General features: G+C 53.3%; 12 protein-coding genes across 12 annotated transcripts; 7 read left to right on the top strand and 5 right to left on the bottom strand.

Moving 5' to 3' along the window:
• Window positions 1-1,093: 1,093 nt before the first annotated feature.
• Window positions 1,094-2,772, bottom strand: BO72DRAFT_304160 (zinc-dependent alcohol dehydrogenase). The gene is made up of 4 exons (XM_040940460.1): window positions 2,392-2,772; window positions 2,093-2,320; window positions 1,443-2,020; window positions 1,094-1,379 (listed from the first exon to the last, which is right to left on the bottom strand). The coding sequence occupies exons 1-4, from the start codon at window positions 2,654-2,656 to the stop codon at window positions 1,101-1,103; spliced, it is 1,350 nt and encodes a 449-aa protein (XP_040804427.1). The 5' UTR covers window positions 2,657-2,772; the 3' UTR covers window positions 1,094-1,100.
• A 350-nt stretch (window positions 2,773-3,122) lies between these two features.
• BO72DRAFT_445428 (glycoside hydrolase family 71 protein) lies at window positions 3,123-5,196 on the top strand. The gene is made up of 4 exons (XM_040944042.1): window positions 3,123-3,593; window positions 3,683-3,738; window positions 3,796-4,437; window positions 4,493-5,196. The coding sequence occupies exons 1-4, from the start codon at window positions 3,440-3,442 to the stop codon at window positions 5,066-5,068; spliced, it is 1,428 nt and encodes a 475-aa protein (XP_040804426.1). The 5' UTR covers window positions 3,123-3,439; the 3' UTR covers window positions 5,069-5,196.
• A 221-nt stretch (window positions 5,197-5,417) lies between these two features.
• BO72DRAFT_445427 (M18 family aminopeptidase) lies at window positions 5,418-7,394 on the top strand. Its single transcript, XM_040944041.1, has one exon. It carries the CDS (start codon window positions 5,588-5,590, stop codon window positions 7,133-7,135), a length of 1,548 nt encoding a protein of 515 aa, XP_040804425.1. The 5' UTR covers window positions 5,418-5,587; the 3' UTR covers window positions 7,136-7,394.
• A 475-nt stretch (window positions 7,395-7,869) lies between these two features.
• On the bottom strand, window positions 7,870-9,349 carry BO72DRAFT_493354 (uncharacterized protein; the record flags this gene model as incomplete). The annotated part of the gene is made up of 5 exons (XM_040948372.1): window positions 7,870-8,327; window positions 8,404-8,471; window positions 8,541-8,914; window positions 8,981-9,085; window positions 9,146-9,349. The coding sequence occupies 5 exons, from the start codon at window positions 9,347-9,349 to the stop codon at window positions 7,870-7,872; spliced, it is 1,209 nt and encodes a 402-aa protein (XP_040804424.1).
• Window positions 9,350-11,535: 2,186 nt separating this feature from the next.
• On the bottom strand, window positions 11,536-12,187 carry BO72DRAFT_456299 (uncharacterized protein; the record flags this gene model as incomplete). The annotated part of the gene is made up of 3 exons (XM_040946264.1): window positions 11,536-11,849; window positions 11,919-11,973; window positions 12,059-12,187. 3 exons carry the CDS (start codon window positions 12,185-12,187, stop codon window positions 11,536-11,538), a joined length of 498 nt encoding a protein of 165 aa, XP_040804423.1.
• Window positions 12,188-12,648: 461 nt separating this feature from the next.
• On the top strand, window positions 12,649-14,488 carry BO72DRAFT_475396 (rRNA-binding endoribonuclease). Its single transcript, XM_040947325.1, has 2 exons — window positions 12,649-13,666; window positions 13,717-14,488. Exons 1-2 carry the CDS (start codon window positions 12,872-12,874, stop codon window positions 14,227-14,229), a joined length of 1,308 nt encoding a protein of 435 aa, XP_040804422.1. The 5' UTR covers window positions 12,649-12,871; the 3' UTR covers window positions 14,230-14,488.
• A 173-nt stretch (window positions 14,489-14,661) lies between these two features.
• BO72DRAFT_493352 (H/ACA ribonucleoprotein complex subunit NOP10) lies at window positions 14,662-15,071 on the bottom strand (the record flags this gene model as incomplete). Its single annotated transcript, XM_040948371.1, has 4 exons — window positions 14,662-14,684; window positions 14,741-14,793; window positions 14,876-14,988; window positions 15,060-15,071. 4 exons carry the CDS (start codon window positions 15,069-15,071, stop codon window positions 14,662-14,664), a joined length of 201 nt encoding a protein of 66 aa, XP_040804421.1.
• Window positions 15,072-15,457: 386 nt separating this feature from the next.
• sen2 (tRNA splicing endonuclease subunit SEN2) lies at window positions 15,458-17,514 on the top strand. The gene has a single exon (XM_040949946.1). It carries the CDS (start codon window positions 15,921-15,923, stop codon window positions 17,373-17,375), a length of 1,455 nt encoding a protein of 484 aa, XP_040804420.1. The 5' UTR covers window positions 15,458-15,920; the 3' UTR covers window positions 17,376-17,514.
• Window positions 17,515-17,694: 180 nt separating this feature from the next.
• BO72DRAFT_445419 (chromatin-binding protein RAD9) lies at window positions 17,695-22,551 on the top strand. The gene is made up of 2 exons (XM_040944040.1): window positions 17,695-17,865; window positions 17,953-22,551. Exon 2 carries the CDS (start codon window positions 18,193-18,195, stop codon window positions 22,318-22,320), a length of 4,128 nt encoding a protein of 1,375 aa, XP_040804419.1. The 5' UTR covers window positions 17,695-17,865; window positions 17,953-18,192; the 3' UTR covers window positions 22,321-22,551.
• BO72DRAFT_445418 (mitochondrial 54S ribosomal protein bL27m) lies at window positions 22,513-23,916 on the bottom strand. The gene has a single exon (XM_040944039.1). The coding sequence runs from the start codon at window positions 23,829-23,831 to the stop codon at window positions 22,944-22,946; it is 888 nt and encodes a 295-aa protein (XP_040804418.1). The 5' UTR covers window positions 23,832-23,916; the 3' UTR covers window positions 22,513-22,943.
• Window positions 23,917-24,041: 125 nt separating this feature from the next.
• lcl2 lies at window positions 24,042-25,053 on the top strand. Its single transcript, XM_040944038.1, has 2 exons — window positions 24,042-24,285; window positions 24,370-25,053. Exons 1-2 carry the CDS (start codon window positions 24,111-24,113, stop codon window positions 24,561-24,563), a joined length of 369 nt encoding a protein of 122 aa, XP_040804417.1. The 5' UTR covers window positions 24,042-24,110; the 3' UTR covers window positions 24,564-25,053.
• A 137-nt stretch (window positions 25,054-25,190) lies between these two features.
• On the top strand, window positions 25,191-27,453 carry BO72DRAFT_398214 (scramblase family protein). Its single transcript, XM_040942080.1, has 3 exons — window positions 25,191-25,675; window positions 25,738-25,909; window positions 25,964-27,453. Exons 1-3 carry the CDS (start codon window positions 25,311-25,313, stop codon window positions 27,089-27,091), a joined length of 1,665 nt encoding a protein of 554 aa, XP_040804416.1. The 5' UTR covers window positions 25,191-25,310; the 3' UTR covers window positions 27,092-27,453.
• The last annotated feature ends 68 nt before the right edge of the window (window positions 27,454-27,521 follow it).

The following is a 27,521-nucleotide window of genomic DNA, read 5'->3' as shown; positions in this document are numbered from 1 at the left end:
GGAGAAGGCGACAATCCCTCTTCCTTGCCAAGCGTTTTAGCATATGGCAAGGGGCAAAACCAAACTCCATGCTCGCCATTTGGTGCACGAGGTCTGACACATAAGAACGCTGAACTTCGGCGGAGGATCCGAGCTTGGGCCGGAAACCGTTCGGGCTAGGTTACTGCATTCATAAAGTGCGGATTGATTAGCCGGAGGGAAAATGGGGACTGGTGAGGATACTGTTAGTAATGAAGCTCGCAAGGTCACCCTTGGAACGTGCAGTGCAGAAGTGCAAAAGTGCAAGGAGTCGAGAGTGCAAACGGCCTCGGCAGGAGTTTTCCCTCCGTCGCCTGATCTTATCTGATCCCACTTTTCCCGTTTCGGGAATCCCAGCCAATTCCCGGTGTGCGAAATGTGTCATAGACTCGTAATGCACCAACCAGAACCGTCAATGATCAGTCTCGAGAACTCCTTCTCTTAACCTGGTTCAGTTTAGCTCAAATGGAGAGGGATGGCTGAGAGCTTGAGACAACTTGAAAGAGAGGGGAAGAGGGTCGGGAGAAAAATTCTTCTTATCAATCAAAGCCCCTGCATGCGTCTCCAGTCCTCCCCGAGTCCACTTCGACCTCAAATGCCGAAGAACGGAAGGACGAGGGCGAAAACGGGCCGATCTGGCTCGGCTTCCTTTGGGCTTGTCGTCAGAAGTCTCGAGAAGCCAGTTCAGCGCGGCCGTGTGCAGGAGGTTGGACACATCTTTATATCCATGTGTAGAATATGTGCACACGTGTTGAGAAAGCCCCCTCCGAAAAATTAGGAGCCAGTAACTTACTCTCGTTAGCGGCGTTCAGACGTAGCAAGTCGAGCTCTCAATGCAGTCATGCCTCCCAGCAAGCAAGACTGGTTAGTGACTCACTAAAATCCCCCGATGCTCGCCTCGCTCGACCCTCTCGATTCCCGTCCTTTGTCCGAAATTTCTCCTTCTTTAGGCAGATCGTCGTATGCATGCGGATTAGATTTCATTTGCACATTACAGTATACAGTTTGGAGTCATACACTATCATCCTTGATACAATAAACATGAAAGCTGTCAATATACGTCCATGAACCCCCCAAGCATATCACAAATCAACCAGAGCAGGCGCTCCTTGGGCTGGGGGGAATGAATGCTTGGTTGCGACAAACACCTTCTGGATGCCTCCCTCGCGGCTATTGAATAGCTCGTACAGTCTAGACATGTCTTCTAGACGTACTCGATGCGTGACCATGTCCAAGGGGTTGATCTCTCCCTTGCGGATGAGCTCCAGAAGATGCTTCCAGTAGCGGTGCACGGGAGCTTGACCGTTGCCGATCAAGCGGATGCCAGTCTGCATCAGAGCACCAATATTGAAGTGGTTGGTCTAAATTATGGTTCATCAATCAGCAACGCGCCGCTGTCACGTTAGTCGTGTGGCGACACTTACAAAGCCAGTGTAGATCCCGGTAACGCCAACCCGTCCAAATGGCCGGACGGAGGTAATCATCTCGTTCAACATCTCCGAGGTATCAGTCTCCAATCCCAGAAGAACCTCGAAGTAGTGCGCCCATCCCTTTGCGAACTCTCCCGATGCACATTCCAACGCCACATCCGGTCCACCGGGGACCACCTTCTTCAACTGGGAGGTGATGGATTCACCACGCGGCAGCTTGGTGAAATCGATCGTTTCCACCTTGGGCAACTTACTCTTGACAAAGTCCAAGCGCCACGCTGCGTCGCCACCGTCAATGAGGATCACTCGACTGGCGCCCTGCATAAAACTGAAGCTGGCCACCATTTGGCCAATCGGCCCTGCACCCCAAATGGCAACCACATCGCCCTTGTCGACTCCGGTGTCAACCACACAGTGATACGATGTGGCAAGGACGTCGGAGAGATACAGACCCTTCTCATCAGGGACATCATCGGGAAGTGCCAGCAGGTTCTGATCGCCATATGGCACACGGACATATTCAGCTTGGCCTCCAGCGAAGCCACCCGTGAAATGGCTGTAGCCGAACATACCTGTACAGAGTCTGGTTAACAAGCTGTCCTTTAAAACGCTGAGAAATCGATGTCCTTGTCTGGAAGACTTGCCTGCAGTGCGCTTCCCATACATGGCATTAGTGATGGTGTTTTCGTTGGTCCGTTCACAGGCCGAAGTCAGCTCTTTCTTGCAGTTCGTGCACTGGCCGCAGGCGATAGGGAAAGATGCCACCACCCTATCTCCGACCTTGACATTCTTTGCTCCGGGTCCGACGCTGTCCACAACGCCGCAGAATTCGTGTCCCAGCACATCACCTTTTTCGAGTTGAGGAACAACACCTGTGATACACCGAGTCAGAACTACTTTGCAGTCTAATTGCTTGGCATAGCAAGCTCGGACTGTGGTATACCATGATAAAGGTGGAGATCGCTTCCGCAGATCGTGCTACCGGTGATCTTCACAATCACGTCCCCTTCATCGATAACTCTTGGCTTGGGCATTTCCACCACCTCGACGGTGTTTTTGCCCTGCCAGATGGTGGCCTTGATCTTCTCTCCGGTCTCTTCCCCACTCTCTCCCTTGGCATAATTGCTCACATCCGTGGTGACGGTGGCATTGTCACCGTGTCCGACCAGCTTCTCGACCAAATTAGCAGCCTGGGTTGTTGCTGCCATTGTTGTGGATCAATGATATGTAGTCTGTAAATTTGAGTAGTGCAGAGAATCATGAAATATTCTCATGGTACGACTTCCTGCGAGGGCTTGATAGATAATATATCAATGGTCAAGTCAAGTTCGCCGCCTGCGGCTGACATCACAGTGAGGTCGTTTGTTTCATTCTCGTATGAACCCGGTTCCATGGGATTAATTCCAATGAGTATAGTATGCTATCTCTCTCACCTGGCTCTTAGTGGTTAGACTTGCAGCTTTGAACAGCTAGGTATAGTAAGAGTCCTGCAGCCACTGGGCGAACTGAATGGGTAATCCGTATGAGAATACGAATCCCCATCATCGGTTCAGCTGTTGGAAAAGGAACTGCCATGACGTCATTTATCACCAGCTTCCCCCGCACAACTTGACTTGGTTCCATCAAGGACGATACTGATGACAAATCTTGCATTGTCCCAATCCAATGCAGTTGCACAAAATAAACTTATGTTGATCGTTGCTGGTGGAGGTTATTATTGATGCATACATACACCGACACACAACAAGACAATGGAAAGGCGGTTGTTCTCACCCTTAGGCAACAGGCTTTGCCCCCCACTATTGAAAACAGCCTCGGATCAACTTCCCCCGACTCTTGGCTTTCATAAGAAAAACACAGTATCTCTACGGTAGAAACTGCCGGCCGCCAGATAGTGCTGTCTATCTAGATTCATGAAGTTGGAACTGTACACGTGAGTCGGGTGTTGGCTTCACTCTTGAGGAGATACATCAAACACTACCACCGCCACCATGGGACGATTCGGGAATTTCCTGGATCGCGTTCACCAACATGTCAAAGAGAAGTATGGATCCCCGCCTGCTTCTCCTCAACCTTACAGCCCGCCTTCGAACCAGCAAGATGGTCCCTGGCCGACACAAGAGACGGCTCCTGCTTTCCCTCCAGGTTGGTTGATTGAATTCCTGCGGGCGGATGGCCTCTCGCTTGCGGAAATGCCGTCTTGCTGATTAGTGACTCAATTCCATTGCCACTAGGAGCAAGCCCTGCGGTCGCCAGAGCTGGACCACAGACAGTGTTTGCGCATTTTATCGTAAGGGAAATCATGGTGGATAACGACTAGTACAGTACTCAGCTAACTGCACTCTAGGTGGGATGCGCGGCTGCCATGACCCCCGAACAATGGGAGTCGGATATCATCGAGGCCCAAAAGTGCCATATTGATGGCTTCGCGCTCAACATCGCCCCCCAGGATAGTTACACCGAGCGTGTCCTGGAAAATGCGTACAGCGCGGCGGAAAGAGTCGGGGATTTTACCCTATTCCTCTCCTTCGACTATGGTTCGGGGGGCCCATGGCCGGTGGACCGTGTCATTCACTATATCAACACCTTCGCACACCGCAGCCCCCAGTATTTCTATGAAGGAAGGCCCTTGGTTTCTACCTTCATCGGCGTTTCAAGCGCCGGAGACTGGGTCGACATCAAGCGCGCCACGAATTGTTTCTTCGTACCTAGCTGGCCCGACTGCGGCCCTGCCGCCATCGCCAACTACCTCGATATTGTGGATGGTGCTTTCAGTTGGGACGCATGGCCCGTAGGCGCTGAACAGAAGAACACCGCCAACGATGAACACTGGATGCAGTCCTTGGCTGGTCGACCGTACATGATGCCCGTTTCACCTTGGTTCTACACGAACTTGCCCCAATGGGACAAGAATTGGCTGTGGCGCGGCGATGATCTCTGGCACTATCGGTGGGAGCAGGTGATGAGATTGCAGCCGGCTTGGGTTCAGGTATGGGGCTTTTTCTAAACCCTCATTCTTCGACAACTAACCTCGTTGATCGCAGATCATTAGCTGGAACGACTACGGCGAAGCACACTATATCGGACCCATCCACGAGGCCGGGGTACCTGATGGAGCCGGTCGCTATTGTTTTGGACACCCTCATGACGCATGGCGGGCACTTTTGCCCCATTACATTGACGCTTACCGGAACGGCGGCGTGGTGGATCCCAACCAGCCCCGACCTCACTTGTCCTTTGCGGATAAGATTGTGTACTGGTATCGCACGAACCCCAGTCATGCTGGCAGTACCAATGGGACTACCGGCAATAACCCGGGGGTGGGCCAAGAGGCATTGCACCCGGGCGAGGTATCACAGGATCGGGTGTTCGTCAGCGTGATTGTGGGGAGCCCGAGCGAAATTCATATTCAGATTGGGGATGGAACGCTCAATATCGTACAAGTCTTGGGGGCGGGCGTTCATCACTGCTCGGTTCCATTCGATGGAGAAACAGGACCCGTGCAGATCATGATTGTGCGCAACGAGCAGGTGATGGCATCGGCAACTGGACCGGCCATTACAGAGGAATGTCAGGATGGCAATGTGAACTGGAATTGTTATGTAGGCTCAAGCGACTAGATGAGGTTGATAACTATGGCGACATCATGGATCGGATCGCTTATCGTGAGAGGCCGTTTCCGGATAAGGATAGCTGATTAGAGCGGATGATGACTGTAAATTGATGGTAACTACAGAATGATAGATGGACAATATCCATGATGCCTAGAGCTGTACTCTGTAGTCGCATTGTACTCCGTAAAGCTGACTGGAATAGAGAAGGTGACGGAAGATACAAGGATGGGATGCAAGAGGAGAGAAGGGACAGCCGAGGGGCGATCACCACATACATATCCAACTGACTTCCCCAGCTGACTGACTGACTGATCCACCGGAGCTCCGCCTTTCGCTCCGTGTCTCCAAGCCTCTCCTCACGCTCCTCACGCTCCTCACGCTCCTCAACTTTCCACCTACCCCCAACTCTCCTCCCCCCCCCAAATCTTCAATTATTCTTTCTCTATCCTCTCCTTCCAACATCTCTACCTATCCTCTACATCCCAAATCACACATTCAAACCGTATCCACCCTCTCCACTGCACAATGGCCAAGAAGAGCTTCATTGAGCTTCGAGAAGCCGCCCTGGCTCATCGTCCAGCCTCCCAGACCGGCCCGCTCCCCGACCATGTCTATCCCACGCAAGCAACCACGGTATCACCTCCTTCCACCGCCTCCTTCGATCCGAGTGCATACTCCCAGCCGTATTGTGATTTTATGACCGCCAACCCGACCATCTTCCACGCCGCCGACGCCTTCACCGCCCAGCTCGAAAGCAAAGGGTACAAGCGCCTGCATGAGCGCGAATCCTGGACGAACAAGCTCGTGCGTGGTGGGAAATACTACTGCACGCGGAACTCCAGCGCCTTCATCGCCTTCTCCGTCGGCAAGGAGTACAAGAGCGGCAATGGCGTGGCGATCGTGGCCGGACACATCGACGCCCTCACCGCCAAATTGAAGCCGGTGTCGAAGCTGCCCACGAAGGCCGGGTTCGTGCAGCTCGGCGTGGCGCCGTACGCCGGGGCCCTGAATGAGACCTGGTGGGATCGGGACCTCTCGATCGGCGGGCGAGTGCTCGTGCGCGACCCCAGCAGCGGGAAGATCGAGTCCAAGCTGGTCAAGCTCGACTGGCCCATTGCGCGCGTCCCCACCCTGGCGCCGCACTTCGGCGCCCCCAGCCAGGGCCCCTTCAACAAGGAGACCCAGATGGTGCCCATCATCGGTGTCGACAACTCGGACCTCTTCTCCACGTCCGCCAACACCCCGTCCGCCTTCCAGCCCGGCAGCTTCGCCGCGACGCAGCCCGAGAAACTCGTCCGGGTCATCTCGCGCGAGCTCCAGATCCACGACCCCAACACGATCGTCTCGTGGGAACTGGAGCTCTACGACAGCCAGCCAGCCCAGCTGGGGGGCCTGGAGAAGGACCTGATCTTCGCGGGCCGCATCGACGACAAGCTCTGCTGCTACGCGGCGCAGGAGGCGCTCCTGGCCTCGCCGGACTCCACCTCGCCGGCCTCGATCAAGATGGTCGGCATGTTCGACGACGAGGAGATCGGCAGTCTGCTGCGCCAGGGCGCGCGCTCCAACTTCATGTCCAGTATCCTCGAGCGCATCACCGAGGCCTTCGCCGACCCGGCCGCCGCCGCCTACGGCCCCAACCTCCTCTCGCAGACCGTCGCCAACAGCTTCCTCGTCTCCTCGGACGTCATCCACGCCGTCAACCCCAACTTCCTCAACGTCTACCTGGAGAACCACGCCCCGCGCCTCAACGTCGGCGTCGCTGTCTCCGCCGACTCCAACGGCCACATGACCACCGACAGCGTCAGCCACGGCTTCATGAAGCGCGTCGCCGACAAGTGCGGCGCCACCCTCCAGGTCTTCCAGATCCGCAACGACTCCCGCAGCGGCGGCACCATCGGCCCCATGACCAGTGCCCGCATCGGCATGCGCGCCATCGACATGGGCATCCCTCAGCTCAGCATGCACAGCATCCGTGCCACCACCGGTAGTCTGGATCCCGGTCTGGGTGTCAAGCTGTTCAAGGGCTTCTTCGATCACTTCGAGGAGGTGGATGCGGAGTTTGCGGCCTTCTAGAGCATAGCACCCGAAGTCTGAAGGAATATTCGGGTCGGAGATTTATCAGGTTGGTCTGGTTCGGGGGAGTAGAATCTGGTACAGTTTTTGTCTAGACTATATATTTCAGTTAGAGAGGGGCGAGAAGATGTAGCAGGGTCGCATTGCATACATGACTATGATATGAAGGCTAGAAATATACTCCATACTCTCTACACTTTCATGCGGTTGTGAGTAGAGTGATACAGACCAGACCCCTCCCCCGGTTGGGATACTCAATACGTGATCTCGATATATCCTCAAATTCTCGCGGGCGTGCAATAGGCTCAGGTGCTCATCTGAACCCAGTGATTTGGTCACACGAGTTATGATTCACCATAGATCATATTTTACTCCCCATTCTACCAAAATTATTCATATCCATTCCATCACTGCCTCAATCATGCCAAAGACATATCAAGTAAAAGGTATATATGAAAAGAAGATAACAAAAAGAAAAACCAAAAAAAAGTGCTACTTAGCAAAGAAATAAATGAACGAGACCACAGCCATAGCAAAAAGAAGGTCAATGGAGTCTGTGGTGATAGAGAATTAGAAAAGGAGAGAAGTGGGTATAGCGTTTCCTGGATATATATACTGAAGTGGAACTAACTATCAACCGTCGCTCTTCCCCCGCCCCGTAGGGGTTGTCCCACCTTTTTTACCGTCACGATTAGCGACAGCATCAACAAAATTACCACAATCCAATTTGTTGGTTATCCGAGAAGATTCCCGGCTCCGCGGGGCGGCGACGAGGAGGACGAACTGTCTCCTCGCTGCTCCTCGCGGGCCAGCGCTTCCTTCAAATCCCCCGCTCCTCCTCCTCCGGCGGGGTGATGGGTCTCACGGACCATGAGCTTGCCCTGGCCGTTGACGTCGTTGCCGGGCACCAAGGTGAGGTAGCGGTCGGCGTCGCCGGCGCAGTGGGCGTACTCGAGGTCGTCGAGGTGGGTGGTGATGGTCGTGGTGACGGTGGCGCCGGTGCCGTTCCAGTAGGTGGGCGCCTGGGCGCCGGACAGGGGCGACGTGCCGTAGGCTTGACGGCCGCCGCTGAGGGTCGAGAGGAGATGCGGCAGGATGCGCGAGACCAGCGGGCGGAGCGTCGGGAGGCAGGCGCAGATGATTCCGGTGTTGCATTCGATGGCGGACCAGGAGGCGGCGCCGACGTTGTCGTCTGTTGTTCTCACGGTCTTCGATTAGGCCTGGTTGATTCTTTGCGGGGGAAGGGGGAACAGGGTGATCTGACTTACAGGTGGGGTCAGAGGAGTCGGCGATCTTCTTGAGGGCAACTAGGCGGCAGATGCTGGTGACACACACACTGAAGAGATTGTGGTTGTTAGCGTGCTCAAAGGATACGGCAAGGGGTCTCCGGCGACAGCTGACTCACAATCCGCCTATTGCGAAGATTGATATCAGCGCAATCTTCTGTTTTTTCGGTAGCTCCAGTGCCATCAGCGCTGGGATCGGGATAATGAGGATGACTAGGTCGGTGGTGATATGCATCGATGCATTGGAGAACCACAGGCCCTCCGAGCTCAGACAGAACCCCGGGATCGATGGGTCCCAGAACTTGGCCACGGGGACGCAATTGAGGAAAGCACTCAAAACAGCCCAGGTCCCGTATGTAGCCAACACGGCAATCATGAGCCAGCAGATGCGTCGCATCCGTCTGGTTGGAAAGACACGGAAGTACTGCATCAGAATCGAGGCCTTGGCGCAAAGCAAGGCAGCGTTGTAGAAGGGGATGGTAAGCCAGAAGGCCTAGGATTCATGATGCCGAAGGGTTAGTGCCACTGATTGATTGTTTAGGGAGCATGTTGCACATACCTTCATTTGCTTCTCGAGAATGAGAGGCGGGATGTCTACTTGACGCATTCCCATCCCATTTAGAGCCTCCACGATGAACAACGCCATGAAGACAAATGATAAGACCTGAACAAGCGTCAGTCAAGTGTACTGGGATATGGGCAACGACTCCAACAGGGTCAGTACCAAGGCGATCAAGATCATCCAATCGTTGGGTTCCATGCGATTCATCAAGGTTTTTCGAGTATAAATGCGAGCGCTGACAAAGAGGGTTGCCAGCGTGGTGAAAACAACACTGACAGAGAGCGCTTGAGCTCCTCGAGAGGACAAGTACGATCCATTTGCTGTATCCTCAGAGCGGCTGACATGAAAGAGGTAGGATTCCGTCATTGTTGCGTGCAGGACTGCCGTCCCATCAATGTGTCAGTGCCGTGTCTTCCCACGATCGACGATGGGTGGCTCAATGGTATAACGGCCTCCGTGATGCTAGCCGGGGAGGTTCATACATATAACCCCTGGGGTCTAGGTGACCCCGATTAGCAACCGAGCAGTGTGTGGCATCGCACAAAGAGGGGGATTACTCACAGGGGAAGGAGGAGAGGGTAGATTTATAAACAGTTGTGGTCCTGCAGACCCCATTAACGGTCTGAAGGTCGAGATGCAACACAGACCAACGCCATCATACCCGTGTAGATCTTCGCTCTTGTCTCAATCCTTCTCCGGATCTGCGGGCAGACGCTAAGACATCATGGGAGTCGCAGAGAAGGAGAAGGCAGAAAAAGCAAGCAAGGGAGAGGGCAATCAAGCAAAAGATGGAGAACAGCCACACTAGACTTTTAGTTCGATAGATAGTTGTCGGTGGAGAGGCCCTTGATTTCCCATCAGCTCTTCTTTGGTGTTGGAAGCGGAATATTTGTTTGCCTTTCTGTGTGATATCGACCATTTTGGCTGCAACGCAGACTGCACTTAGGGCCGACACACAGCAGAGGACCAAGCGACCAGTTCCAGCCTTCTGGTGTCACTAATGATGACAGTATCCACAGTCTATGGATGCCAAATCCCCCGAGCCAGTCAAGTAAGACGAAAAGTGGAGCTGCGCGATAGATCGACGAGTTATTCCAAGACTCTTCGCCTCCCTTTGGTTGGGCGCAGATGTGGATTGGACTATGCATATGGTTTGATGTTTGCATATCTCATACGTACACAACGTATGGAACACAGTACTTTTCTTCGCCTCCGACAGTACAGTACCTGTGCCCCCAAGCCTGAAGAGAGATCTTTGATACAATGCGTACCCTCAGTGTACCCAAGAAATCTGGAGGGATGGCAGATGCAGGCAGATCGTGGGTCCTGGATGGGTGTTTTACTCTCTTGACACTGGAGCGGAGCTGTCAATCCCCTTTCCCCCCGGCGCAGAGCCCAGGAGGGCTGCAGCAGGGATTATCTCCGGTCACCTTCTCAATGTCCAACACTTTCCCCTGGGGTTGGCATCTCCATCTCTCCACCCTGGCAAGGGCACTTCTAGCTTCTGTCGTACAAGGCAGGGACTAGACATTCGCTCAACATGAGTGCCAGAGAGCAAGGGATACGAGTGACCCGCGAGGCTTCAGTTGGAAAGGGAGAGAGGGGAAAGTGGAGCAATCCCATAATCCCAGTCTCTATAAGACTGTCTGAGGTACTCCGTACGTATTGTGAAATACTTTGACACTCCCTTTCTTGGTCGTGGCGATCTGTCATTTACCTCTTCTCTGGGTCTGCACGGAGATGAGCCACATGAAGTAACGGACCTGCAGGGGAGGGGGGTGGAGAGGGGGAGAATGGGGGAACAAAGTACCGAGCAATGGGTCTTCGTGTAGCCGTGCAGTACGGAGTACAGTGCGACCCGTGAGTTGACATGAAAAACAATGCAGGTCGAGAAATTGCGGTTGCTTGATTAATTGCATCGATTAATTGTGGTCATTGGCTCGAAACGCCGAAGGTAAATAAAGAAGTGATAGATCACATCCGCTAATGCGCCTAAGCCTTCGAACAGGAAAAGAACCAACCAGCGCCAATACTACCAGTCGCTATTAAGTTAGATGATTTTGGTTGACTCACTCCTTTGGTCGCATTGTTGGGCTTCAAAACTTGTTGATTGTTGGAGAGACAGGCCAATTGGCCACAATGATGCTTGTTTAAGGGAAACAAGCATGTTGTTTGGCATATGCAGTGACTATCACAGCCGTGACTGCAGCCATAGTCTCACTTCAGGCCGCATCAATTGGCTGATCGGTGCCTCCTTCTCCTGGATTGGCCAGACAGGTGATCTTAGCCGACATAGAACGCCACGTCTGTCGGTATTGAAAGATTCAAACTCTGTCCGTCGATAGTATAATTCAATGGACTATCAAGGCTCCTGGGTAGGCGATACGACGAGCTCTGAGCGCATCCAAGTGCTCAACAGGCAATGGCGACGCCTAGGGTTTCGGCTGGCTCCCAGTTTCGACAACTACACCAAATAACTACTCCTTCCATTGGCAGGGCTCATATCTACTTTGTACTTCGATGATTCATGTCCGAATCGACGAGAAGCAGCGCTAGGCAGTGTATCGCCATGAGGTGAGACCGTGCCGGGGGATGTGCCAATGTCGCGCCCTGGGTTTGGAAGGAATCGGCATGAACCAGGCATGCTGAGGTGAAACCAAGGCTGACACGTGAAGGCTCCATTGCCATGTGATAAGGTCGTGCTGGTCGACTTTTCGCGAGATCGCATTCAAGCCCAGCCCAGCAGTCCAGCCTCTCGCAATGAGGGTCAGAAGATTTGCTCTGGCGGCGTCAGCACCTTGTGTTGCATGAGGCTGTATGGCTCCAAACCAACTGTGCATTGCCTCAGGCTGCATAGAAACCGAGACTATATGGAAGGCTTGCATGATGTCCCTAGTTCCTCAGTAGCCCCGACCAGATACCAATATCTTCGTACCTGTCAGCGCATCAGCTGCAATGCTGTCAGTCACCCTGCAGTTTATCATGGAAGCCTGCATTAGCGCATCATGCCAAACAAAAGACAGTCATGGCTCCGTCCCTGGAACTCCGTCTCCGTTCTTCCAGCTCGCCACTCACTGTAACATCCATCTGCACTTTGATCCACAGCATGGCCACACCACGGTCGCAGGAAAGGTACTTTTGTGTCAAGCGCGCCGTGCGGACTTGCTCGGTTCGAGTCATGCCGACTGCTTTGACTTCGAACATTTTGGGATACGAGACAGACAGGCCCTTGCTCAGTCGGAGAACTCCGTGCGAAAGCGAGCTATGTATGCAATCGTCGTGATTCTGGAGAACCTCGTGTGGTTCTTGCTTTGAGGCAGATGCGCTCTTCTTATTTTATGTAGAAAAAGTATGCGAGCAAATTTTTCTTCCTTTGCAACCAAGATGCCATGCGATGTTTTCTGGAGCTGTCTTAAATGACAAGTCGAGGATTTGGTTGAGTTGACCTGTCATTGCCATGTGATTTGGAATCGAAGCAGCTGCGTAACCGGGAATGGGGGAGACATCAATGGCGTTGATATGATGCGTCAAGGATCCACTGAGATGATGAAATTTAGACCTGACGATACGGTTTCGAGTCTAAATAAGAAAGATGTACGGAGTATACCTCAGTCGGCGGGTTTCGAGAAGCAAACTGGAAGATGTGGTAGAATACCGTAGAGAAAGAAGGAGTGGTTACAGTAGGGGAAAAAGACGCTAAGATAAGGATAAGCCACGCACAGACCAAGCGGGAAAATCCCATCGCATTCATTTTCCATCTCCGACATCAACAACCATTTTTTCCCCTCAATTTAGCAGCCAGGTGAAGCCTCCACAGTTGTCACCCGGACCATCGGCGACCCTCTCCTTGGATATAATTTTAGGTTCTCGACTCTACTGACTGTAATCATGGCGGACTCAATTGCCCCTGCCACCACAACGCCCAAGCCCGTCCACACGATCGTGCTCGATGCCGGCCCAATCCTCAAGAATACCCCGCCGCTCTCAACCCTGCTCGCCCAAAGCGAAGAACTCCTCATCACTCCCTCCGTTGTGAGCGAAATTCGGGATCCTGCCGCTCGTCAGCGTGTTGAGACCCTTTATCTCCCTTTCCTGAAGCAACGTACCCCGAGCCCTAAGAGTGTCGCTGTGATCAGCGAGTTCGCCCGCAAGACTGGTGACCGGGCCGTGCTCAGTCGAACCGATCTTGAAGTCATCGCTCTTGCCTACGAGATCGAGTGTGAGCGAAACGGTGGCGATTGGAGACTTCGCAGCGTACCCGGTCAAAAGCAGGTTAACGGCAAGCCGCCCGCTCCTGTTGTTGTTGCGCAGGAGGACAAATCTGAGCAGGAGGCCGACAAGCCTGCCGAAGAGAAAGTTGAGGAGGCCGCCGAGACCAAGGATATCGAGGTGGAAGCAGAGCGTACGGATGTCGACGCTGTCGCCGAGGAATTGAAGGACGCAAAGCTGGAGGACCAGCATGATGCCGAGAAGCAACCTGAACCAGAAGTTGTAATCTCAGAAAATGCTGAACCCCCGGCAGAGGACGAGGAGGAAGGTTCCGACGAAAATGATGACGATGATGATGGCTGGATTACGCCCTCGAACTTGAAGAAGCGGCAGGCCCGCGACGAAGCCAGTTCTGTGTCGGCGGCTCCTGAGCCTAAGGTCATGCAAGTCGCTACCATGACTACTGATTTCGCTGTACGTTCTTCGCCTAAGACAGCAGACTCATATACTGATCACATATGTAGTGCCAAAACGTTCTTCTCCAGATGAACCTGAATCTCCTCTCGACCACCACTCTGCAGCGTATCCGACACCTGAAGTCCTTCGTCAAGCGCTGTCACGCATGCTTTTCCACCACCAAGGACATGAACAAGCAATTCTGCCCGCGCTGTGGCAAGGATACGCTCACCCGGGTGTCTTGCACGACGAACTCAAATGGGCAGTTCACGATGCATCTCAAGAAGAACATGCAGTGGAATAACCGAGGAAACGTCTACAGCGTCCCCAAGCCCGTCCATGGCAGCTCAAACGGCAAGTGGAAGGGCGGCGGTGGAAAGGGTGGCTGGGGTACGGAGCTCATCTTCGCAGAGGATCAAAAGGAGTTCAGTCGCGCCACTGCGGAGCAGAACCGCAGAATGCGAAAAGAGCATGACCTCATGGACGAGGATTACCTCCCCAACATTTTGAGTGGTGAGCGTAAACAACATGGTCGTGTGCGCGTCGGAGCTGGTAGGAACGTGAACTCGAGGAAGCGGTAATGGCCCATTTGGGGTTTCGTTGATTTCTTTCTTCCTTCTTGCATTGATCGGAACTGGCGTCTGGCAAAAAGTTTGATGATCCTCTGGCTTCTTTCAGGGGTCTGGATGACTACGGGATTATAATGGTGATTGACTTCAATGACTTGGATAGACATACTACATTTAAAATGCACTACGCAATGGACATAGATGGAACCAGTGCCTTTCCATTAGTAAATGGTAGATTAGGACCGAGCTAAATCACCAATAAATGGGTAGCAAAAATGATATCACTTTTCCCACCTGTGAAATAATCGGGCACCGCACAAACTGGAAAGATAGAAAAAAGGGTTTCATCATCCATTCAAAGACCATTGATAACACCATTCGCCAATAAATAATTCAAAAGCACTGTGTGTATATCAAGCGACTACTGCCTCATCGTCTCGCTTATTACAACTGAGCAGCCTCCTTCTCTGTAGGGTGGGGTTAGCTGTGATCAAGGCATGTGCGGTCTCGGGAGAGCTCGTACCAGGCTGCTGGGTGAGAAGCAGACCGTATCTCTTCTTGAGGGTAACACGGTGTCTGTGCGGAGAGACGCGATGTCAGCACTTGTTGAACGTGATGAAGATGAACGATCCTCTTGGATTCTGTTATCCGAACGCACCTGGAGTACTTGTCATCGGGAGAGAATCTGGCAGGGTGGGCCGACTTGGTGGTGCGACCATCAAGGACCTTCTTCAAGGTGTAGATCCGCTTGCCATCCTCGCCGAGAGTGTACTATTTCACCAGTCAATTTCCCTGCTAGACAGAAATCCTTGTGGTGCACATGACGAGTTGTGCGGACATACCATAAGATGCATCCTAGAGTCGAGCGGTTAGCACCAACATTTGCATTTGAATAATCTCATTCCAGTAACAACTTACTTGAATGAGTGTTCGAAAACGGTTGTCGATTTATAAATAATGGCAGAAACGAATGTCGTCGCGGGGTTAACGTTCAATTGCAAGAACAATCTTCAACAGCTCCGAGTCCGCAGGAAATTTTTGGCGCCGCAGAAAAACGCACGGGACTCGGCTCACCGCCTGGGGAAGGCTAGCTGAGTCAGCCGTCACACCCCATTTAAGGCTGGTCAAGCGAATATTTTTTTCCTCTCCTCCTCTTGTGTTTCTGAGTGTCGATTATCGACTTTTTTTGTCTGCACAACACAATCCTCGGATGTTGACAGTTAAGAGATAGGATCTCGGCTCTGATGCTGATGTGCATCTGCTATATCATACTATTATGATCTGGAAAGATCCTATCTATGCTATCGATTCCCTCATTTGTGTAATTTGACTCGTGCAGACAAATCAACCCAGATCTTAGGGAAGATTTCGGGTAAGCTTTAGCTAGCTAGCAAAGCAGCTTTGATCGATCGAACTTGCAAGCAAGAGGTGGTTCGGGATTCTATTCATTTTCTTCGGTGATGATAACATACCTAAAGCTTAGACAATGGCAACTTTGATTTCTTCGCTGTTGTCGATGAAGGCTTTATTTGACTACAACGGTATCTGAGAAGAATATGAATAGCATCCAGGGCGCTCTTGCATGCAACAAGCATCATGGCTGTTCAATCTCGTAAACGAAGAGTTGCCTGCTGACTCTTCATCAGTAGTTAGAAATCAATCTATCGAGTCTCATCAAATCAATTTTAATTTATACGTACCATATGGCTTCTTCATCTCCTGTTCCTAACTCTTCCCGTGGTGCTAGCTCTGGCCCTGCTAGTATCCAGACCGAGTCCCAGAAAAGTGCATCGCCTGCTCGTCGTTCGCGGCCGCCGCGGCCCAATTACAAACATATCCATCGCTTCCCTCTCCCCGTTGATGTCCATCCTTTGCCGCCTCTGATCCCTCATAATCCATTGTCGATTGTCAGCGTGCTGTTGTCCTATTTGACATACCTCATCGCACCACCCAAACAGCATGTCTACGAGGCTTATTTTGACTCTGCGACGTCATCTGTCCATGTCACGGACCCGAAGGCCATCCGAGCTCTCTGGGAGATGGGTTTCTTTGGCAAGGGTAATCTTAGTCGGAGTGAACCGAGCTGGCTGGAGCGAGAGAAGAAGCGGCGCGGATTGCTCGGTGGCACTACAAGTGAGGAGGTCACCCGGCAGCGCCGGACAGAACGTCGCGAATTGAAGATGGATCGAGCTCGCATGGAGAAGCTGGCCATCCAAGAACGACTGAAGGCCGAAGCAGCCGCCCGGCAAGGCGACAATTTGTCTGTCGAGCAGCCCTCTCAATCGCCGTCCGCAGACACATCGGCAGAGAAGTTCTCACTGAGAAAAGCCAAAGAAGCGAGGCTGTTGGACTCGCAGCGCTCAATCACACAAAATGGCGAAGCGCGCCCTTCCAACACACCCGGAGAGCAAATCTCCAATGGTAGCGGCAAGACCGTTCGATTTTCCCCGGTTGTGCAGGCTAAGGAGTTCATCTCCGACTCGGCTATCCTGCAGCTTCCGGAGGTGATAGCAGAGGAAGACAAGGCCGGCGGTGCAGAAGAGGAGCCCATCTTGCAGAACGAAGAGCATCTTCACCTGTCGAACGAGGAAGCCTTCTTTCTCGCCTACGGACTTGGTGCACTGACGATCCTGGACGACACACGCGAAGCCGTCATAACGATTTCGACTTTACTCCCCCTATTCTGCCAGCATGCCGACTTCCCACCCCGTGATTCGTCCTCGGAGATGAAGCCAGACGATACTTTCCTGATCTCTTACGTCGTGTACCACCATTTCCGGTCTCTGGGATGGGTGGTGCGATCCGGTGTGAAGTTCGGGGTTGATTATCTTCTCTACAACCGTGGCCCGGTCTTCTCACATGCCGAGTTTGCGGTCGTCGTCGTTCCTTCCTACGTTGACTCCTACTGGTCAGAGACTGAGGAGCGCCGGAAGCACTGTGAAAAGCAAGTGTCTCGCAGCTGGTGGTGGCTGCATTGCGTCAACCGTGTTCAAGCCCAAGTGAAGAAGAGCTTGGTGGTTTGCTATGTGGAAGTGCCACCGCCGGCTTCGTACGATCTGGACGAGCCATCAGAGAATGATATTGGGAGACTGCTTGCTCGGTACCAAGTTCGAGAGATGGTGGTACGCAGATGGGTGCCTAACCGTACTCGTGACTGATCCTGTGTGCTTCCTTTCCTTCATCTTGTATCATCCTGACTGAGCAGTGACCTGGTGTTGGATGAATACTTACTTTGTAATTGCTCCATTCTGGCGCAAGCTGTACTTCTTAGCAAACTCCAGCAATTATGTACAATATCCCGTTATGATGGATACCATGCTCTGTTCCTGTATATCTGATCCTTGCCTTGACCACTCGTACAATCATCATGATCTAGACTCAAAGCGGTAAAATTGATCATGCATCACGTGATACACGCGTCTCGCGTTTTGTGGTTCCGGAGCGCAGTGATTTGGATGTCATCGACTTCGACTGTCCGGAACTTCGATGCAGCCTCGGCGCAACATTCCTTGTATCTCTGAATCTGGGCATGGGAACGATGTGATAATACTCATTCAAAGGCCTTGATTCTACGGAGTGTACGGGACTATGGAGACCCAAGAAGATAGCATCGATATCGCGAGGCTGCAGCGCGTCGCGTTGGGCCAGGTGAGTGGTGACCACTTCAGTGGCGGCGGCGTCTCCGATCCAGTCTCCGCATCGGACTAATTCGATTGATCTTGGGCAATTTGAAAGGAATCTTTACAGTCGCAATCAATGACAGAGAAGTCTGTATTGATTGATCAAGACGACGGTCGACAAGGACTTCAACAGCAATTGCCGACCGACGACGGACAGGGTGCGCAGATATCCTCCGAACCTGTGTCAACTGCTTCGTCATCCAGTATAGCACAGAATGGCACCAGTGTGAGCTCATCAAAGCTACCCTCTTTCGAAGACCGCCCCAGCAGCCGCGCGGCGACTCAGCTGGGTAAGATGGGCTCCACAGAAACGCTCCCGTCGGATACCCAGTTGATCTCCCAGCGCGTGTACGATGAGATCATTCGCAAAAACCAGGAAGACGGCCCTGTCGTGAACCACGACATTAATTTTGGGGATCAAGCTACACTTATGACCCTGCATGAAGGGGACAGCGGCCATCTCGACCTATTGGCGGGTTACGACAACGTTAATGCAGAACTGGTCAACATTGACGATAATGATGACCGGAGCAGCTCCAAACTAGGGGAGTCATCGCCTGCGCATTATCAGTCAAATTTGTTTCCCGAATCGCAGCGATTCGTGATGAAGACACCTGCGACTGCTGTGAAGCGGGCTCATTCAGACGGCCTTGCTACCATTTCGCCCACTGTCTCACGGAACCCTCTTGCGACGGAGATTGGGTCGAGTGGTGGGATCATGGCTTTAAGCCAAGTGTTCAGGGCTACCCAGGCACCTTCCTCCCCGCTAGTCAATCGCCAGCAACATTCTGATCTTGTATCGGACCGGCCCTCACCCAACATCCCGATTCAGAAACACCCTCTCGCCGCAAATCTGTCATCCCCGTACGATCGAATGGCGGCAACCTTCCCGCGGGACTCTTCAGCGCACAAGCTCAAATATATCTCTATGCAGGAATCTCAGGCGAATCGTGATAAACTGTTGAATGAGAGGATGACCCGTTCGGCGGATCCTGTGTTCCCCGGTGACCCAAGCGATGACGACTTTGGCAAGGAGCCTAGCTTTGTCGAACGCATGAGGCGGCACCGCACGATAAACGAGGAGATAGCACCCCAGCTTGCAGGTCTTACGGCACCTGCAAGGTCGGAGGGTAGCCGAAGCAGACAAGCTAGTAAGGGCTCGTTGTCACCACCAGGGGACTTGGGTCTGCAAGTTTGGAACGATCAGTCTATTGCAGAGAACGATGGTGAGCAGAGGGCAGCCGCAGATTCCACTGTCCCGCAGCGGGGTGGCTCGAGCAAAGAAGAGACTGAACAAGAGCAAGAAGACAATAGGGATCAGTCCATCCCACCATCCACGGAGCATATTCCTGCGACAGAGGAAGACAAAGAAAACTGTCTTGATCTAGCAGCAACGCCTGTTGCCGCCACCACTAGCGCACATGATCGTCTTTCGCAGGCCCTCGCCTTTGATGGTAGTACTTCACCCGCTCATGGAAGCCCAGAAAAGCAACAGCTTCAGCCACACCTAGCTCACAACATCGCTCACTTGGACGAGCCCTATGAGCACGGCAGGTCGTCACAGATATCAATCGTCAAAGATTCTCAGCGCTCTCCTAGGCAGAGGGAAGCCGACGCAGAAGTCGAGACGAACCGCAGCCGAAGAACATCACATTGTCCGGACTCTCAGGTTCAGATCGATCCTACATCGGACATTGACAGGATCATGTCGTCGCCCACGAAGCAAGTCCGCTTGCAGTCTTCCCCGCCCGCTGAATCGCGTCGTCTTCAACTGTCTTTTGAACGGGGTGAAGTCCAGGATATAAATGTTGGCGAATCGATATCCGGCTGGCCCCAGCGCTCTCCCACACCGAAAGCCACGCAGCCTCTAGAGGGCAGCTTACTAGATTCGAGTAATACAGTGTCTCAGCAGCCCAGAGTTGTAGGTGACAAGCCTTCAACCTTTGATTTTCGGGGTAAATCATCGTCGATGCCCTCTCGCGTGGCTGAAACCCCAGTTCCCCCTATGGACCTTGCGGATGCGGTGCCAACGACCAGCATTCCGGAGACCAGTCCCAACCGACTGGGAAACCAAGGATGGCCCAACGACATGAACAATAACGAGACAGCGGATCAAGAAGACGATGATCTCCCGCCGGTTTATCAAGCCGCGCATGAACGGGCATCGTATTCGCATCGGGTCGTCTTGAACAGCTCCTCGCCTTCGAAGCCATCCTTGACCTCAATTTCGAAGCTCCTATCAAGCCCGAGTGGGAGGCAACGGAGGGCACTTACGGAGATTGCTGCTGATGCCTCACCGAAAGGAGGGACTGGGGCTTTCAACCCAGACATTGATATTATGTCAGCCGAGGACTGGGAGTTCAAAGCTGCAGTTGCCAGGCATCAAGACTCGCCGAGGAAGAAACGCCGAGGCAACAACGGACAGGGTGTCATTGCTTCTGATCCTATTCTTCCGGGGACTCCCCGTCTTACCAGTCGGTTTGTACCTCTTCAACCTGTTTCCGAAGATCTTGTTGAACCTGCGAGGACGAGAACCGTGACTGAGGTGCAGATGGACATGCAGCCGGACGCACAGCAGGAAAATTTGCAGAGCAAAGCAGCGAAGGCTTATCAGAGACGCTCTAGACCTCCTCGGAGCGCGGACAGTGTGTGGGATATGGACGATTCTCCTCCGCGAACCTTCGTTCCGCGCAAACACCGGTCACGATTGCTGTCTCGTTCACGACTGTTGAATCGACAAAGGTCTGTAGAGACTGAGCGAGGCGGATCACCGAGCAAGGAGCAGTCGGGGATTGCGCAGCAACGCCAAGCAATCAGCCCTATGCCTGAGGAACCACGCAGCGATATCATCATTCAAGATCCGATAGAGACGCCGGCCACGGGCAGTCCTGCCACGGATAATGTGCCTACTGTCGGACCGGCCATGCCGTCGTTGACTGAGGAAGTCCCAGTCGCAGCAAACCAGGTCTTCGCTCCCTGGTGTGGAACAAAGCGTGCGTACTATCCGGCAACGTGTTTTGGCAAGCCATTCGGAACGTCGCAGTCTCGGTATCGGGTAAAGTTCGAAGACAGTGCACCTGTGGACATTCCAATGGGAGCTGTCAAGAGATTGGAACTCCGTCCCGGCGATGCCGTAAAAGTGGACATGCCGAACGTGCCCAAGGTCACGCATGTTATTCGGAGCTTTGTCCGCAAGCTGAGCATAGACGAGATTGAACAGGGCGCCGCGAACGGGGTGATTCCCATGACGGATATCTATGGCTATTCAGCTGTGATGGTAGGCCCCAAGCAGCGCAAGAGTCTTCCCAATGCCGGCTTGGCCGTCACTGAGAGCCTCATTGAAGTGCCAATCTCCAAGATCTACCTCGACACAATTTTGTGGAACCAACTCAAAGATCGCTCCTTCACCTATATCTCCGAACCAGTGTTTCTTGAGCGCGGCGCTCCAACACCATCGGAGAGAATTTCCACGCCTATCTCCTCTCCTGGTGCGCGCCTGTCACGCAGCATCCGCTTCTCAAATGGTTTGTTCGCCGGAATGGTCTTTGCTGTCTCTTTTGGCGACAACAACGAGGCCAAGGCTCGCGTGGTAAGAATGATACTAGAAAACGACGGGCGCATCTTAGAAGATGGATTCAACGAGCTTTTCGATCTACCGCTGAACGCCCCCGTCGCCACTCCCACCAAGCAGCCACCCACGGAATCGAACACACAGCATGACCTCCTCCAGCTCAGCAGCAGCGCCGCAGACGTAGGCTTTGCCTGCTTGATCGCAGACAGACATTCTCGCCGATCAAAGTACATGCAGGCTCTAGCGCTTAACCTCCCATGTCTCTCAGACCGCTGGATTGAAGACTGCGTCGCGCGAGGCCGGATCATCGACTGGGAGATATACCTCCTCCCCGCCGGAGAATCCACATACCTCAACGGAGCGACCAAATCACGAATCCTAACGCCGTACCCGGCCACCGAGGCACGACTCTCGGAGACCATCGCCGGAAGACCTAATCTCCTGAACGGGCAGTCCGTTCTCCTAGTCACAGGACGCAGTGGCCGCATCGACGAGGAGCGACGCAAGGCCTACCTATTCCTGACCTATGCTCTCGGGGCCTCGCGGATCGAGCGTGTCTCAGACTTGAAGTCTGCTCGAGCCATCCTAAACGCACAGACTGAGGACGGGCCCGTCCGCAAGCGCAGCTGGGATTGGATCTACATCGATGACGATGACAAAGCATCTGCGAGAGCGATGGCCCTGAGCTCGGCGGGAGTGTCTGGCGCTGGCCCTAACTCGCGCAAACGGAAGCGGACCAAGCTCATGGAGTCGGTAACTGGCGACGATCTTGGGTTGAGCACGAATGTCAGGATTGTGGGCAATGAGTTCGTCTGCCAAAGCTTGATTCTGGGTCGATTGTTTGACCAGTGAAATGATGACTGTTCTCGTGGCATGTGATATGTCTGGGATATGACTTTTCCAAACCGCGTTGGCTATTCTCGGGGGTTTTCAGGGATAGAGGGGATTTGAAAACTTCGCTTTGGGCGGCGTATTTCGGGCTTCTTCCTTTTGTGTTTCGGGGCTCATGATCAAAACTTTCTCTTCTGCGGGATGATAGGAGTATTTAAAGTGCATATACCCTTCTTTGTGAGAATTTTAGCTGCGCAATCCACTATTTCAATGATAACAATCATGACAATTGCTCTTGAACCACTTGAAGAAGCGTTCTATTTGCACATGTAGGCGGAAACAGAGACATACTGGAGACATCTTATCTTATAATACATGAAAAATGGAAAAGTAAACACCCAATATAATAAACCCCATGACTGTACGCAAATGCCAGAGACGAGAATGAGAAAGAAAGAAAAAGAAATTCACTGCATGCCAGGGACCGAGTAGGTCACATCACGGACGTAGAGCAAGCAAGCAAAGTAGCCGAGCGAGCAAGAAAAGAAAGGCGAGAGTGGACAATAACCGGCTACGAGATCAAGTCCAAAAACCCGGCTCTCACAAAGAAAGACCCAACGGCCCGGGAATTTCCAGGTTCCCGTCTATTTCCTCGCCTTCTTAGCGGCCTTCTTGGAGGACTTCAAGCTCTTCATCTGAGCGACGCGCTCAGCCTTGGCCGTTCTCTTGCGCCACGCCAGCCAGCGGTTCTTGCGACGATGGGGCAGGGCGGTGATGCCGGCCTTCTCCGCGGCACGACCGATCTGCCAGTTCGCCTCACGGTACATGTAGCCGGGGCGGAACCGCAAGCCGGCCTCCGCATCGACCGCGGGCACATCCCCGACCGTCGTCCCCTCCGCGGTGACCTCGGCCACCAGGTCGGTTTGCTTTTGGTTGACGGGCAGGTCGGCGGGATCGAAGCGCACGGCGACGCGGCCGAGGCGGCGGCGGGTGGGCGCGTTGCGCGGCGTGGGCAGCTTGCCGTCCTTCTCGAAGACGACGCCGATGAACTTGCGGTCCGGGTGCCGCTCCGGGTCCAGGTAGTACCGCACGTAGCCGGACTGCATGCTGTAGATCGTGTGGTCCCGCCCCATGCCGCAGTTCTCGCCGGGGAACCACTTCGTCCCCCGCTGCTTGAAGATGATGCACCCGGGCACCACGTACTCGCCGGCGGAGCGCTTCGCGCCGAGACGCTTGCCGGCCGGATCGCGCGAGTGTCGGTTCGCGGTTCCTTGGGAGGCGTGCGAGGCGTGACGGATTTGTTGCTGGGTGAAGAGGTTGTTGAGGAGAGAGGTCGTGGTGGGCGGGAGGAGGCGGGTGGTGTTACTTCTTGTTAATGTCGTGGAGGACGAGGAGGAGGGCTTTGTGATGGCGGAGTTGAGGACGGGTCGGGAGAGGATCGAGGTCGAGTACGAGGCGACGCGAAGGGTGGAGGGCGCAATGGCTCGTTCTAGAGCCCGGAAGGGCGCTAGAACTCCACGGGGTTGGAACATGGCGTGTAGTAGCTGGAAGGGAGACGACCGCAGCCTGGTTCTCTTTTTCCTCGGGCGTGGAGAAGGGGAAAATGAAGCTATCCAGACCGGCGGCTTCCTTTTTTTTGCGGGATGAGAAAAGGCTTGGCATGGTTGTGTTAGTCACGTGCTGCTATGGGAAGGGCCAACTGGCCGTCTTGGATCTATACAGTACTATTAATGACAAGTTCCCGCTTGCACGATTTCTAAGTGGACTTTTATTTCCTTGCAAACTTGACGAGGGATATACAATCGCTCAAAATGCTCGGCTGGATCAAGTCTTTCGGGCTCCTCCTCCTCCTGGCGTCTGTTGCCCACGCCCAATTCCAGTTCTTCGAGCATATGTTTGGCGGCGGCGGGGGCGGCGGCCATCAACATCAGGCTCCGCAGAATGTCCCTAGCGATAGTTCTCGGTATCAGAGTCAATGGGAGTCAGGTGAGTCTGCGGATGCTTATGGTCTTGTCTTTTGCATATGTTGCAGATTAGAGCTAACATGACTTACTTGTCCTCCAACTTCAGCCCACTGCGATCGCTACCTGTGCCCTGGAACCCTAGCATGCGTCCACTTTCCCCACCACTGTCCATGCCCGCATCCCGATGTCGAAGAGAAGATTGAGCTAGGAGAAGGGAGTGCGGTCTGTGTCTCTAAGGGAGGATTCAAGGCCGGCGAGGCTGTGCGCAAGGTCGAATTGGCGCGCAAGGGTCTTTTGTGATTGTATGCGGAATATCGGTGGATTACTACATTCTGTTAGGCAAAGCAACGGCTAGAGAGTATGCACTGGGACCTTTCGCAGATTGAGAACAGGCTGTCGAACGCTGCTTTCCTTGACATCCAGGGAGCATTTTGACTGGATGAGAGCGAACGTCTGATCACTGCGCGTTACGGCCATCAATACCCTTCAACAACTCTGCCTCAAATGCTCAATGGAAACAATGTGGCATATGTGTCTCCCCAGTTTTATGTCAGTACAGCGAAATCGATGCTCCGGACAGTCCACTATGATGCGCATCCAACTGATTTAACTCGGGATTGATATAGGCTCCCGGGTTGCTGATGGCGCATCATGTACAGCACTTGCGAGAGGATCTAGCGATGATCGACAAGTGGGTAAGGTGCTTTTTGAGGACTCAGCACAAGTGTATTGTTCCACCGCAGTTAGAATGCCTTGGCTATGACCAATTACAATCTGAATAATCTCGGAGCAGTGCTATCTATGCTACTCATGTAAATGTAGAATCGAGCCTTCATGTTACAGGAAGTGCGGCGAACTGATAACGATCTATAGCCGCCGAGGCGGGCCTGAAGCGAACAATTCCGTCATTAACGCCGCCATCCATGAATTTCTCTTTCCACGATCTAATCATCACTCAACTCGTCGCGCCGTTTCACACAATTTTCCTCCACCAAAATAAGTTAATCCTCTACGTACTCTACTATCACTAGTTTTGTTTATTGCAAGATGTGGAGTGCCATACTCCGACCATCGCATGCGCGATGCTTTCGAACGCCCGGCCGGGCATTCGCCAGTTCACTGAATCGCGGACGAATCAATCCTCGTGGCCCTCGCAATTCAATTCGCAGACCAGAACCCATCAGACGAAATGCCCCATCATCGCAATCCTCCGATCCACAACAACAACAACAAAAACCTCCTTCCGACTCACCAAATCCCCACTACAATCCCTCTCAGAACACACTACTTGCCCCCGTTCACATCCCGGAAGATCCTCATGGAGTGATCAAAGAGTGCCACCCGGCAACATCCATTCTGGCAAATTCGGGCCTGGTTGTCCAGCGCCAGCTAGAATTGATGAATGTCTTGATGTGAGTGCTTTCCCTCGCTGTACGTGTCTACGGAGGGCTAACATTGGCTCTCTCGGTCGCAGCGGGTTTGAACAAGCCAACAAATATGTTATCATGGATGCCAATGGAAACCATATCGGTTTCATGGCAGAGCAAGAGAAAGGCATGGGAAACATGATGGCGCGGCAGTGGTTCAATACACATCGAAGCTTCGTCACGCATGTCTTTGACAAACATGAGAATGAAGTGTTGCGGGTGAGTCTTACATGATGAAAGCAATTTAGCTCGAGTACTAATACAGCAACTTAGTTCCACCGCCCATTCTCATGGATCAACTCCCGTATTCGCGTCTACGACCCTCTCGAGGTGGCTAAGAGTGCCCATTCCACGTCCACGGCCCTACAGACCAATTCCGCGAACTCACTAGCTCAAGCCTCCGGTGATTCGAATGCCCGCGTTTCGTCCCTCGGTTTCGATGACATGCGAGTCATTGGCGAAGCCCAGCAGCAATGGGCCCCGTTACGTCGCAAGTACAACCTCTTCACATATCACCATTCGCCCAATTCGGCCTTAGACATGGGAACGAAGACGCTACCACTCGAACAGACCGGCTTGTCAAGCTCTCAGCAAATGCAGCTGGTCCAGTCTTCGCAGGCTGGTCAGGCTACAGGTGCCTATAATCAGTTCGCGTATGTCGATGAGCCTTTCCTGTCGTGGGACTTTGCTCTCCGTTCCGCTGACAGCCGGCTGATTGGATCTGTCAACCGGAATTTTGCCGGGTTTGCACGCGAGTTTCTCACGGACACTGGTGTTTATGCCTTGCGGATGGACTCCGCCTCTCCGAGCGAGCAGACTCCCGAGCAGTCCGGCGCCGTGACTGCAATGAGTCTAGACCAGCGCGCTGTCATGCTGGCCACTGCAGTTAGCATTGACTTCGACTACTTCAGTCGCCATAGCGGCGCCGGCGGCTTTGGCTTCATGCCCCTCTGTTTTCCTGGTTTCGGCGGAGAGGCTGCCGCCGGGGGAGCTGCCGCGGGAGGTGCCGCCGCAGGGGGTGCTGTCGCTGGCGAGGCCGGGGCCGCTGGAGCTGCTGGGGCCGTTGGAGAAGCTGCTGCAGGTACTGTCGGTAGGGCTGGGGCTGGGGCCGCCGGCGGCTTGGCTGATGGTGCAATGGCAGGCGCAGCAGGTGCCGGCGCCATGGCCGGATACGACGCCATGTCGCGGGGCGTGGGAGGAACTCCACCAGCTTCTCCTCCCGACTCTCAAGCTGCACCTGGGGGTCAGCAACCTCCGGCACAAGGTCAGACGGGTCCATACGGGGACGTCTGGGCAGATGAACAACAAGAGAAACCCGGGGATCATAGAGAAGACCCGTGGGCGGATGAGGAAGATGATGGAGGCGACGGGGGGGACGGTGATAGTTGGGACTTCTTCTGAGGAGCATGATGAAGCCTTGACTCGCGGTTTACAGACGTATCACAAGGCATGTTGAGCTGGTATAGCTTCGACAACCCAAAGAACATGCTGTGAGAAGACCGACCACCCAGAGGTGAAAGTTGTCAACAGTGTAAAGGCTTGTCAAGTCATTGGCAGCTAATGGACCAAGAATGACTTCGATCTGGATGACGATGAGGAACGATTAGCATATCAAGAGCATTGTGAATTGCTCTCTTGAACCGCTCGAGCACTTGGCATAGTTAAGTACTCCGGGTATCCAAGCACTCCCACTACAAAGGTGTTGACGAGATATGGAAAATTAGGCTAGTAGCTTATACTCAGATGCAACATGAAGGCGTCGCCACTCAATGTATCTAAATTCTATTCATAAATGTGTATAGACTATGGCTTATACCAAGTAGCTCTATCA

The sequence above is a fragment of the Aspergillus fijiensis genome, assembly GCF_003184825.1.
Source record: "Aspergillus fijiensis CBS 313.89 unplaced genomic scaffold BO72scaffold_9, whole genome shotgun sequence".
Classification (NCBI taxonomy): domain Eukaryota; kingdom Fungi; phylum Ascomycota; class Eurotiomycetes; order Eurotiales; family Aspergillaceae; genus Aspergillus; species Aspergillus fijiensis.
This window is presented reverse-complemented; position numbering and strand designations above follow the sequence as displayed.